At 35.7% G+C, this 13,408-nt stretch overlaps 1 protein-coding gene across 4 annotated transcripts in view; it reads left to right on the forward strand.

Annotated features, from left to right (window-relative positions):
* Col11a1 (collagen type XI alpha 1 chain) overlaps positions 1 to 13,408 on the forward strand; it is a 170,504-nt gene that overhangs the window by 140,347 nt on the left and 16,749 nt on the right. For all 4 annotated transcript variants that reach the window (XM_042678073.1, XM_042678088.1, XM_042678065.1 and 1 more), the window contains 3 exons: positions 5,918 to 5,971; positions 6,065 to 6,172; positions 7,149 to 7,202. In XM_042678073.1, the coding sequence (XP_042534007.1) occupies positions 5,918 to 5,971; positions 6,065 to 6,172; positions 7,149 to 7,202 (216 nt within the window). The remainder of the gene's footprint in view (positions 1 to 5,917; positions 5,972 to 6,064; positions 6,173 to 7,148; positions 7,203 to 13,408) is intronic.

Raw genomic sequence — 13,408 nt, forward strand, 5'->3', positions numbered from 1 at the left:
CCAGGCAAATAGAGCGAGGGAGGATGGACAAACAGAGTCATCATGTTCAGGGTACACATGTGAGATTTGCATACTCATTGTTTCTTTCCTGTGATCCACCTGTGGACACCAAAGTTGACTCCTTCTCTTAACAGTTCTGAAAAGTGCTGTTTGGAACATGCAGTGCAGGTATATGTCTTTGGTAGACTGATTTTATTTCCTTTGGATATATAAAATCCAAAGGAGACATGGATCATATGATATGATATATATATATATATATATATATATATATATATATATATGGCATTTTTCAAGAACCGCACTATGATTCTTCATCAAATTTTGAACTGGAAAAGGTATATGATTTATTTTCTCTCTAACCACCTTTTTGTTTAGGCTAAGTGAGAAATTATTTGCTTGAGCTTTTCTCAGCTTAGTGGATAAAACTTTTCATATCTTACTATCATCAAAAAATAGATGACAATGAAAGTGCATTAGAATCAGACAAGTCTGATTTCAAATCTATGTTTTGTTAAAGGAAAAAACGTGACATACAATAACTCATCTTTCTGTCTTGGTTTTCTCATTTTATAAATGGGCACAATAATTAATTTCTAAAGCTAAAGAGAGTAAGTTAGCAGAATGTGGTGTGTGGCAAAAGCATAAAGCCAAATGCCTGGATTTGTCACCAATATGAAGTGGATGCTGTTCTTAAAACGGACATAGAGTTTCAAATTGGGCCATTACAAGTTAAATAAACATGTTGCCAAATAAAATTGTGTGTCAACTTAATCAAGATTAAAACATTTTCTGCCAGTTTCCCAGGTATATAAGTTATAGGAAAGCTTATTAGCAATACATATTTTGGTAACTTTTGCCAATGCAATTTTTATTTTGGAAGTTTGCTTTATTTTAGCTGTACAATGATCAGTGCTGAACTAACTGAGCAATGCATAAAGAAAATACCATTAATATAATAATTAAATATATTTTAAAAATAAAGGAGGATAGTGTAAGTCTGTTAAAAAATGTCAGTTACCTATAAAAAGAGTATTCCTAAATGTAAATTCGTGTAACATATTACAAAGAGATTGCCCAGGAAAACTACTGCAAAAGTGGGAGCATTTAAATTCATAGCAGTTGCATTTTATTTTTTTAACTGAAATAGATTTGCCAAACAAAAGCAATTTAGGAACAACTTGTGAATAAAAATAATTAAACTGAGAGTCATAGAGAGGAAATAGTTGGGAACATAAAGTATTGTGTAATCCTACAGCCACTCTGTTCATTTGTTGGGTGAATGAGGCACATGAACAGGTAGGGATGCTGTGAAGAGTTAATCGTGTAAATGGAACTTGAACTCTGATCTGTCCCGTAAATGATTAGATTCATTTGTCTTGCTGCCCTCCATGTCTGATGTGGCAGTAAATTTAATAATACCAAACTCTTTCTCTGAAGTATTTATTTAAAAAATCACAATATCTGCCTTTTCAAGACACTCAACAATAGAAGACAATAAGATTCTACAAAAGTAATTTTTTAACTCTCCTAGTAAAAGGGTTTCTACTTTTATCTTAGTAAAATCAAAACCAACCTACATAGCATTGGGGTAAAAAAAATAAGAAATAAATTTTTTAAAAAGAAAACATGAAGGCTGGGAAGTTGGTTCAGTAGAGCGCTTGCCTTGCATGCATGAGGCCCTGGGTTCAATTCCTCAGCACCACATAAGCAGAAAAAAAAAGCCAGAAGTGGTGCTGTGGCTCAAGTGGTAGAGCGCTAGCCTTGAGCTGAAGAGCTGAGGGACAGCGCCCAGGCCCAGAGTTCAGGCCCCACGACCGGACCAAAAAAAAAAGAAAGAAAACGTGAAAATATGAATAGAAGAGTCCTTTAATGTAGACTCTCTGCATGACATCCTTTGGAAGTGGAGAACCCCTTTGTTTTTATTACAGATTTGTGGCATGCTGTAGTTTAGTTGTGTCAAATTTCTCTTAGCACTTCCCACTCAGATAGTTTTCCTCTCTTATCCCTGTGTTTTTAGTAAGTAGATGTGTTTCTTCTTTTAAGCTCAGATATTCCTAAATCTTACACTATAAAGTTCATGTGTCTAAGTACAGTATTTTGAGGTCAAGGCAACAGACAACAGACACTTATTTCAATATTTTTGTGTCATCTTTGCTGAATAATTACCTATCCTTTCATTGAATCTTATTATTTCTATTTCCAAAATAGTAGTCACTATAATGATTTTACTTTGTATAGGTTACTTTTGGCTAATATTTGGTTACTATTTTATGGCTTAATATTTAACCACTAGAAAAATTCAGTATTTATATTTCAATACAGAAATCCTTTTATATAAATAATACAGACTTTATAAAGAGCTTTTATGTTTCTATTTTTGTTCATCATATTTCTATCACCTTTATGCATTTATACTTCATAGAATTTATACCTTTATACTTTGGGATTAAGGCCCAATAAATTTTGTATATAGAAAATAATGTGATTGCTAGTGATATCTTCATAAGTCTGTTAAAAGAAAACAAGTTCATGGAATTCTCTGGGTTTGATGAGATCCTTGATACTCATTTCAACTAAGACTTTAACATCTGATGTGAAAGCCTATATTGTATCCACTGGTAGAATATAAAAAGAGCACCTAAAACATGAGCTGCTTTCCTCAACTTTGCCTCATCAAGTGACATAATTTTAATTATTCCTTCTATCCACCCACCACAATTTCAGTTAATGACTTTGAGAGTAACAGATGAGGAACAAGAAGAAATGGAAGGAAATTAAATGCAATTTCTTTGAGATCATTAAGTTTCTAATTAGTGTCCCAGTACTTAAGCTTATATGTTATTTCTTAAGTATAACGAGTGTTTTTCATTGTTTACTATCCTTACTCTCATACTAGAAATTAAAAAGTGGTATTTTATTCTATTAATTCTATTTGTGATTTACACAGTTCCACAGAACATGAATAGGTATGTTTGCTATCATAATTGTAAATGTTATTTTCTTTAGCTGCAACATGATCCCATAAAAATAAACATATAGATCTTCTTAGATTAAGAAAGAGGCTATTCCTAAAACAAATGTGTGATAGAAGAGAAATTTTGTATATTCAGTTAGTTTCTAGTAATTAGCTTTCAGTGTCACATAATAAATGATAGCTCAGTATTTATACTCATAGGAAATATTTTATTTTTTTTGTTTGTGATTTTTTTTTGTATTGTGAACATACTGTACAGAGGGGTTACAATTACATGGGCAAGATAATGAGTACATTTCTTATCAAGCATTGCAGCCTCCTTCTTTGTTTACCCTTCACATCCCTTCCCAGCCTCCCCCTACCCAATCCCCCCCCCCCCCCCCCACAAGTCGTTTACGACATGACAACTTGTACTTCTCATTGTTGCAACGGGTCCACCTGTATCCTTAAAGGACTTGTTTTTCCCCTTCTCCTCCACAAATTATACCGACATCAAATACAGTGAAAGCAGGGATTATACTGTGGGGGAGGAACATACAAAGCAACAAAAAAATAATCTTATAAATGCGTTAGAAACAAATGCATGAAAGAAAAAAAACATTTAAATACATATCTAAGGGTTCATTTTCCTAACATCACATTATCTGACCTTTTCTGCTTGACTCATACATATACTAGATATTGCAAATAAGGGAAACCATGGGACCTATGTTTCTTTGGGCCTGGCTTACTTCACTTAATATATATATTTTTTTTATTGTAAAGATACTATACAGAGGGTTACAGTTACATGAGTGAGGTAATGAGTACACTTCTTCTTGAACATTGTTACCCCCTCCATTGTTTTCCCCCTACCATCCCCTCTCTCCCTCCCTTCCCCGAGGTTCTTTTTTTTTTTATTGTGATTAAGTGATTACATAATTTCAAAGTCACAAGTTCATTCTAACTTCCCTGGAGCAAATTGTCTACCACAGTCTGTAATATATAACAGTGTTCACATGTTATATACCATATTTGTGATCAGCAGCATGGGGATATTTAGTAGTGGTTCAACCAGATGAGTGGGAGTTCTTTGTTTCTTAAGTCCTGTTAGTTTTGTCGTATCACCTAACATTTTGGATTTAGCATCCACTTATCAGGGTGACCATGTACCGTTTGTCTCTTCGTTCTTGGCTTACCTCCCTCAACATGATTCCTTCTAGCTCCATCCATTTCCCTGCAAATGCCATTATTTTGTCATTTCTAACGGCTGCATAATATTCCATTGTGTATAGATACCACAATTTTTGGATCCATTCATCTGTGGTGGGGCATCTAGGTTGTTTCCGTATCCCAGCTATTGCGAACAGTGCTGCAATAAACATGGAGGTGCACGTGTCCTTGTATATTGGTTCCTGTTGTTCAGGGTAGATGCCTAGAAGTGGTATGACTGGGTCGTAAGGGAGGTCAATCTTTAGCTTTCTAAGGACCCTCCAGACTGCTTTCCAAAGTGGTTGTATAAGTGTACATTCCCACCAGCAGTGTAATAGGGTTCCTCTTTCTCCACATCCCCTCCAGCATTTGTCGTTGGCTGATTTGTGGATGTGGGCACTTAATATATTTTAATTCATCAGTATTTATTAAGCTTTCCTTTATGTTGGCTCATGTTGATAGTATATGATTATCTGTAGTCTACTAAATTCTGTACTCTATCTTTAGTATTCTAAGTGAAAGTTTGTATGTAAAAGGGTAGTTCTGAGAGCCAGTTGTTGGCAGCTTATCCCTTCAATACAGACTACTTGGGAGGCTAAGAATGGGAGGATTGTAGCTGAAGGCCAGCTGGAACTATTGCTTTTTTCAAGGCGGAAAAGTTTGTGAGACCTGCTTTGCAGTGCATAGCTCAGTTCTGTTTCATGTGCTTGCCATCCAGAATGACACGAGAAGTTGAGATTTGGAGAACCATATGTTCAGGCCAGCGAAGGCAGAAATGTCCCTGAGGCTCTGCTTTCATAGTAAGGAATCTGGACCTAGAGGAACAGGCCTGTGATCCTGCCAATTCCAAACCTAAAAGTAGACAGAAGATACCGTAGGCTGGTGGCATCTGCCTGGCATGAAGCGAGACCCTATCCTTACAATTAACCATTAAAAGAAGCGGGGGGTATCTCAGTGACGTGATAGTGCATCAGGGTAAGCTTGGGGCTCCGAATTCAAACCCCAGTTTCACCAAAAAGTAAGCCATTGTGTGATATTCAATATTGTGGTTTTCTGTTTATTTTTTTTATCATCTTGAAGTAGTGTGAAGGAGTGTCAGTTCAACACAGCCAAATACAATGCATTACAAACACAACGCCGGTTGATCAATATAACCCCTCCATCGTGGTCAACCATGTGCTTTATTGTTTCTCATTTTTTATTGTGTTTACCTTTCCTTTCTTTTTATTGTCTTTAAGTAGTTGCACAAAGGAGGTGCCATATAACAAAGAAGTTTATGAATATGCTTCTCTTCAACATCCTCCCCTCTCCTCTACTTACCCTTTCCTTTCCTTTTCTTAATTTCATATTATATACAATGAATTCTCCTGACTGCATTCTTACTTCCATTCCTCCCCCCTACTCATCCTTCTAACCCTCCCTCCTTGGCCCTTGGTACCTTACAAAAGGTACCCATTTCCTGGTAGTAGTTTTGTTGGGCTTTGACCTGGTGTTTCTGAGAGATTATCCTGTTTGAGCTACTTCAGGAAATTCATTTGTTACCACTTCCATACCACCCATCATGTCTACTTAGAGATTTACAGGTACATTCTATCTACCACAAATGAAGGAAACTGTTTTAGATCTACCACCAATTAACTCCCAACCCAGGAGTCTGTTACCAGTAAGGGGACTGTATTTGTCCATCAGTTCTCAGTGGTGTTCATTTCCTAGGTGGCACTTAACTAAAATGTACCTTTGTCTTTCCAGGGTCCTCCTGGTACTACAGGTGCAGAGGGACGGCAAGGAGAAAAAGGTGCTAAGGTAAAGGCTGGGTCTGCAATCTATCAGAACACTGAATGCTCACCATTCACAATTCATTCACTGTGACTCTGGTCACATTTTCTTTTCCAACAGGGAGAGGCAGGTGCTGAAGGTCCCCCTGGGAAAACTGGTCCTGTGGGTCCTCAAGGCCCTTCTGGAAAGCCTGGTCCTGAAGGTCTTCGTGGCATCCCTGGGCCCGTGGTGAGCATCTCTACTGGAATAGAACATTCTAGTTCTTCAACAGCGGAGGGAAATGTTTATGAAGGGATGACTTCCTGAGTGGTAGTAAGGGTGTTTTATGAGAACTCACTAAATAATGCGTAATGATGTCAGATGCCCTTACAGTGTTTAAGAGTGCCATCTATTTAATGAGTTGACAGTAAAATATTAACTTATAAAAGCAAAAGAGACAAGTAAGCCTAACATCTCACAGATGTAAATTTTGTGTGAATGCGTGTCTGCCTGCACATACATGTCTATAGATGTATTCACACAGTCAAAAGATACTGCACTGAAAGCTGTGCACTGGTGGCTCATGCCTGGAATACTGGCTATTAAGGAAGTTGAGGTCTGAGGATCACAATTCAAAGCTAGCCTAGTCAGGAAAGTCTATGAGACTCTTATCTCCAATTAACCACCAAAACTGTTGGGTGTGGAGCTGTGGCTCAAGTGGTAGAACACTAGCCTTGAGTCAAAAACGACAGGGACAGAGCCTAGACCCTGAGTTCAAGCCCCAGAAGTGGCGCGCACGTGCATACACACACACACACACACACACACACACACACACACACACACACACACACACACACACACATATTTCCTTCCAGGGGCTGGGAAGGTAGCTCAGTGGTAGAGCGCTTTCCTTGCATGCGTGAGGCCCTGGATTTAATTCCTCAGCACCACATAAGCAAAAAGAAAAAAGCCAGAAGTGGCACTGTGGCTCAAGTGGTAGAGTACTAGCCTTGAGCTGAAGAGCTGAGGGACAGCGCTCAGGCCCAGAGTTCAGGCCCCACGACCAGACCCCCCCCCCAAAAAAAAAAATTTCCTTCCAGCATATATATTCTTAAGCTAGTATAAATTGGTAGGTGATGTTTACTCCCTTCTTTGACATTTCAAAATGAAAATGTAATACTCTTCTGTGAATTTAAAAGATTATCATTTTCTTTTTCTGTAGGGAGAACAAGGTCTTCCAGGAGCTGCAGGTCAAGATGGACCTCCAGGCCCAATTGTGAGTATCTATCATTTTCATCATTGGTTAAAGAGAGAATTCTTAAAACCAAATTGCTTACAAGTTCAAACTCCTGAAATTTTAGCTTACAAATTAGTATGTACATTGTCTTACACTCAAAAGAAATATATTCATACATCAGTCCTACAGTGAGGAAAATAATCACAACTGATCTAACTGGGGGATTTCCATGGTGGATTAGTTTTTCTTTCTTGTACCCTTTGAGGAAAACATATTATTTCTACGCAGAATAAAATGTCACTAATGGCCCAGCTCATCATTTTCCTGGTACAGACAGTTCCCCCAAATGCATGCAATTAAACTTTGTTTCCTGGCAGTCCGTTTGAAAGAGCACTGTTGGCACAAACAGGCAGTGACTTCTTGACCAAACAGATGGTTCTCTTTATGAGAGAAATAAGCTGAGAGATAAGACACTAAATCTCGGGAGTAAAAGGAAAAAAAAAAAAACCAGAGATGATCATTTTAAACAATGTCATTTTTTCACTCTCTAATAAACTCTACATTTGAGAAATGCAATAAAGCCTCAGTTGGTAAGCAGTTTATGACAGGCTCCCAAGCTAAGGTTACTAAAATATGGACAGAAAATGAGAATGGAAAGCCTGTCCTTCAAAACACTTGCTTAGTAGGTCCCTCGGTTGCTTTGTACACAGATTCTATTTGGTGGTAGAGACACTTGAAATGGATTATTCTAAACTATTATGCACAATGGATTAATCAAAACAATAAACAATGCTTGGAGGACTAAGCATGAATGCAAATAGGTTAAATGGTCAAGTCTTCCGTAAAGTAACCTGAGCTTTATTCAAGTATCCCTTATGAACTTCACTAATTATCTCATTTGTTCATAGTACATACTCAGCCATTAGACCTGGATTCAAAATACCAATTAATTAGGAAGAATTTCAGCTATTCCTCTTAATAAGGATTCTGTAGTAATTTCCTCTAGCTTACTTACCACATATTTCATAAATATTAAGGGCTTATTTTTAAACTGGAATTGCTGATTATTTATTTGCAACTGCATAAATGTCAGTTCCTAATGGAATGAAAGCGTGAGGTTATCTAGAGTAAGTTTTGCCTACAAAATCATCATCATAGAAATAGGGCTCTGACTGAAACAATCTCAGCTCAGGGTTCTCAATATTATTTAGGGAATATTATCTTTAGATAAGGTGAACTCCTAGCTGCAGACTCAGACTGGAAGAAAAGAGAATTTGACATAATGTCATCCTCCAATTTGCTAGAGATGGTCTTTTCCTTGTTATTTTGCATTTTCCATTAGTATTATGACCTTTCTGCAGATGAAAAAAAAGCACCATGTTTTTCTTTCAATTAATATTAAAAATAAAAATAAAACCATCAGACATGATGATTCCAGGCTGATTCCAGCTTGGCAAATTCATGTTTCTGAGTCTTAAAGTAAATGTTATTTCCTTGGATGAGAAGGATGAGCAACCAAAATCCTTATAGGCAAATTGGAATGCTTAACAACAGAGAAAGCAGCATGGGTCCGCTTCCTTGTCTGGGTTTTGTTGAGGAGCACATGGATGGACATATTGCAACTTGATAATTGCTCTGGATATAATGAGTATGATTTCTCAGTCACTCAGAAATGCCCCACAGGGCTTTGAGGTGAGTGTGGATGGAGAAACCATCTTCAAATTCTATTCATGGCAACATAATGAGCTTTTCAACTGAGCTATGAGTAAAGTGAATTGGTTAATTTGATGAGTGAAAAGTAATTTGCTGTGCTTAAAAGTAACTTAGTGGTTCAGATCCTCAACTCTCAAGCCAAACTCCTTGTTTTCAAAACGGAGTGCAGTCATCTAGTGAGATGGCCTCAGGAAAGTATCTCTCTCTTTTGTATTTTACCTTCAGTTTCTTTATGTGTAAAATGGGAGTAGTCTTAACAACTGTCCCATGAAGTGCTATGAAGGGTAAACAAATAAAATTGATATATTGATACATTCTACTGTATGGGAGTTTTATGTTTATTAAATGAGTTATTTGTTAAAAAAAATGGTTGAACCATTGAGCATCAAGTAATTACTAATTGAAAGTACAATGACAAATATTGTTTAAATAGTCGATTTTGTATTATGATGAAAAGTAAGCATGGACTGAGGTTCATGTTTATGTATACCCAACAATCTGGGTTAGAAGTAGTTAGCTATAAAAGCATACTAAAGTGCTGGTGCCAGTTGCTCCTACCTGTAATCCTAGCTATTCAGAAGGCTGAGATCTGAGGATCATGGTTCGAAGCCACCCCAAGCAGGAAAGTCTATGAGACTCTTATTCAAGTTCCAGGACCAGCACCAAAATCTAAACTAAAAGAAATCAAATAAAAAATATGAAAAAATACGCTTAGCAGCAATTAGAGCACAGTATCAACAGTACTGTAATACACTTTAAGCAGAGGATTCTAAGTACACCCAAAGTGGAGCTACATAAATGTCATCCACTCTGGAGCTTCTTCCCTGATTGCAAGTATGATCAGACTAGTTAAGCTGGAAAAGAATGTTTTCGTGTGGATATGAGAAGTGAGACAAACAAGAAATTTGAAAACTCATACAAGATACAAGTGAGCATTAAACTCCAATAGGAGAGGCCGTGTGACATTTATGATAAACACTTTCTCCACAATTTATTTTTGCCTCATTGTAAATAGGAATACATTCCCTGTCACATTGATGTCTGTTCAGACTACAGCTTGCTGATCACTAGCGTTCAGTAGCTACCTATTGGTCTCTTTTTCTTCTCCTCATAGATACCGGCAATTTGTAGCAGTAATGTTCTCTTCAAAGGTGCTCGGTCTTTCCATTTCTCTCCGCTTTTAAACAAACACTTAGCTACAAGTAATCTTACCTTCTTTCATCTTTCCAGAATGGCTGTTGCCTCTTTAGACAACTGAATTCTATGAAACAGGGCATCCACACATGGCTAACTGTCTAACAATTGTATCAGAATCTTCTTGAGAAGAAAATTAAAAAAAAATTCTGTTTGCTCAGTGCTCACTCTGTCATTAGCTCTGTTGGAGTTCTACAGTAATGTTTTTGCTTCAAAAGTTATTTTTTTTCTCACAACAAAATTTCTTTGAAATCTCGCCACATGCATTAATTCATTATGCATATGGACACACATTTAGAATCATTTAGAAACATTGGGTGGATATTCTAAAAGGGTAGATAAGTAGTTCATGGAGCATGAACAGAGAGCTAAGTACAATGAAGATCCTGGATAAAAAATTCTGTTCACGTACATTTTAAAGAAGAGAAGCTGATGGTTTTTGAGTAGGTGGTCAGCAGACAAAATGAGAATAATACTATTTTAAAAGGAAGAATAATACTGAATGCATTATGCATGTGCTGCAAAAGCAAAATTATCATAATTGAATAACTTCACAAATATATTTGATGTTTTGGAGGCAGAATTATCATCTGTTTTAGTCTTAGGCTTTAGTTTCATATTATTTTATTTTAAGAACCTATTCATTCCAGTGTATGAAAACAATATTGTTTTACCTTGTGACAAGATTATCTTAATGTTATCATATATTCTTACTTTCCACAAAATAATAAATATCTGAGAACATTATTTTTCAAGCAGTAATAGCCTGAATAAAAGACTGGATGCATTACTGATTTTTTTAATGCTACATGAAAACAGGCATGAGATGCAAAGCATTTTATAATGACTAAATAGTTGTATATAATAAAGCATTTGCTTTTCACCAAAATAAACAATTTGCTATGATTTTATATTCTAAATGTAGTGTGGGATCTGTACTTTCTTTAAACACCAATGCACTAGAGTTTTGAGATACAGATCAAGGCAAATATTCCATAATTCATAGTGTTGACGGGAAAATATTTGATGTGTATTCTCAAAACTTAAGAATGTATGATCCCTGTTTTCTTTTTCTCTTTATTGCCTATGAATTCTGAATTTCCCTAAGGGTTTTCAATTTACAATAACTTTCAGAACAAATAGAAAACATATACTTGGAATTACATTTTTATATACAGAGCTGATGTTTTTTATTTGTTCTAGGTTCAGAGGGATATTTATAAGGTTCTCAATATTATAATATTACCAATTTCTACTTTACCTAAGGAAAATAAAAAAACTGTGTTTGCTTGGCAAATTCATCATTATATGAGAACATACATACTGTAATTCCATGTGAGCTTATTAATTAAAATTCTTTAAAATCCACCAATAATGTGTGGAAAATCTTGAAAATGCATTTACAACTCAAAGTTTAGTATGTTTTATATTAAACATGAGCACTTTGAATTACAAATACTAATGTCTTCTAGTACAATGGAATGAGAAAGTTGATAGATACCCATCTGTAGCATGAATAAAACTAAGGAAAATAATGAATATGTATTATGCTATATTGTTTACTCAGTTTTTATTATCCTAATTTTGCTTTCATTATAATGTTAGCACACAATCACTTTTTAGGATATTTTGTGGATACAACTGAGATATGTAGGTTATATTTCACTTGAAAATTAGTGCCTGTGGCAGTGGTTGAAATATTCATGCTCATCAGACAACATGCCCCATTGATTCTCTCACTGCTAAATGTATCAGGTATGTGGGAGTTTGAACATAAAATCAGGAATGAAGAAAAGAATACAATCTCTTTCATAGATTTTTATTTTCAATCTAGAGAAGGTGTTGGGTTGTAATGTGTTGATTTGTAAAATTGGCATAGGTCAGGTTTAAGCACTATTTCTAAATGTTTCCTCTTCTTGTTCCAAGTATGTAGTTCTGTGATACGATTTCACTTCTCTTAGAACTATTTTCTGGGCCTATTCTAGGCCTCTTTATTCTGACACAGAGTCTGATATTTACCTGATGGTGCCATGACCTTGGAAAGTATAATGCTGATATTGTTTATTTAAAAACATGGTACTACAACTCACAAAAAGATTTTGTTGAAATGCATGCTATCAGGTAATGTTATTTTCTTTTCTCGATTGATAATTCGCCAAGCATTTCTGATGAGAGCAGAAAATAGTAAAGGTAAAAACAGTACTACTTTAATCATACAATTAATAAATTAGAAAGCTAATTAGACCATGTGTTATTTTAAGATACCTCAGATCCTTTATGCACTTTTGTTTTGCATATTGATGTGACTGAATTTGGCACCTCATACCAGTGAGTTTTGAAGCTGTGTTTCTTAAACCTTAATGAGCATCTGAAGCATGGGACAGAGTACTAATCTGTATCCCAAAGACAGTCATTCCATTGGTCTAGTGAGGTGGAAGAAAGTGCTACCTAAGATGTTTACAGCTACCACTGCTGTTTTAAAGACTACTCTTTGAGATCAAATAACAAGGTTATTCTAAATCTAGATGGAGTTGTGGTGCTGAAAGACACCATTAACATATACTTAAATAAAAATAGGTAATTTCCTCAAAGCATCGTTTTTGTCTGTGGATCAACAAAGTTGCATGACTGTTTATTTTAATAGAGTCTGGGGATATTGAGCACAAAAGAAAGAGCCTCACAGAAGCCTTTATTCCTTCAAAGCTTTTGAAGTCTAAATAAGTCCACTTCCTGGGAGATGTACTTTCTTTAGTAGTTTGCTAAATTGCCTTACTTTTCTGTAATGTATTTCTTATTTCTTTTCTGATCGCTATCATATCCTTGCTCATTTTACCACTCTTAAGAAATCCAGTGTCATATGGGAAAAGAATTTTGCACATCAGAGACCTAGACTTGAATGCCAGCTTTGATACTCATGATAAATGACTCTATTCCAAGTCAAGAGGAGCCAACAATCTACTTTATCAGTATTGTGAATATTGAAAATACTGTTAATATCTGAAATGTCATTGGGATTACTAAGTATTCTTAGTGTATATGTCTCTCGAATAATTATAATGAAAGTTGTTCATTTTCAAAAAAACAGGAAACAAAAATTGATATCAGAATCCAGAAAGTTAGCTCTTCTCCTTGTAGAATTACACAGCACCCAAATTTAAGTTAGTATATACAAAGTTGTCTTTGTATATCTGGTTCCATCACTATATTTACAAATACTGCAGGCCATGAGCTGCTGTTTAATTATAAACACACCAGTGTATTAAAATCTCTAATTTGTCCTGTAGTTTATAAAAAAAATCAAATGACTGTTAGAAGTTTGAGGGGTGTTGTTGAAAATT

Source organism: Dipodomys spectabilis, unplaced genomic scaffold (assembly GCF_019054845.1).
Source record: "Dipodomys spectabilis isolate Male_0828 unplaced genomic scaffold, ASM1905484v1 ptg000002l, whole genome shotgun sequence".
Classification (NCBI taxonomy): Eukaryota; Metazoa; Chordata; class Mammalia; order Rodentia; family Heteromyidae; genus Dipodomys; species Dipodomys spectabilis.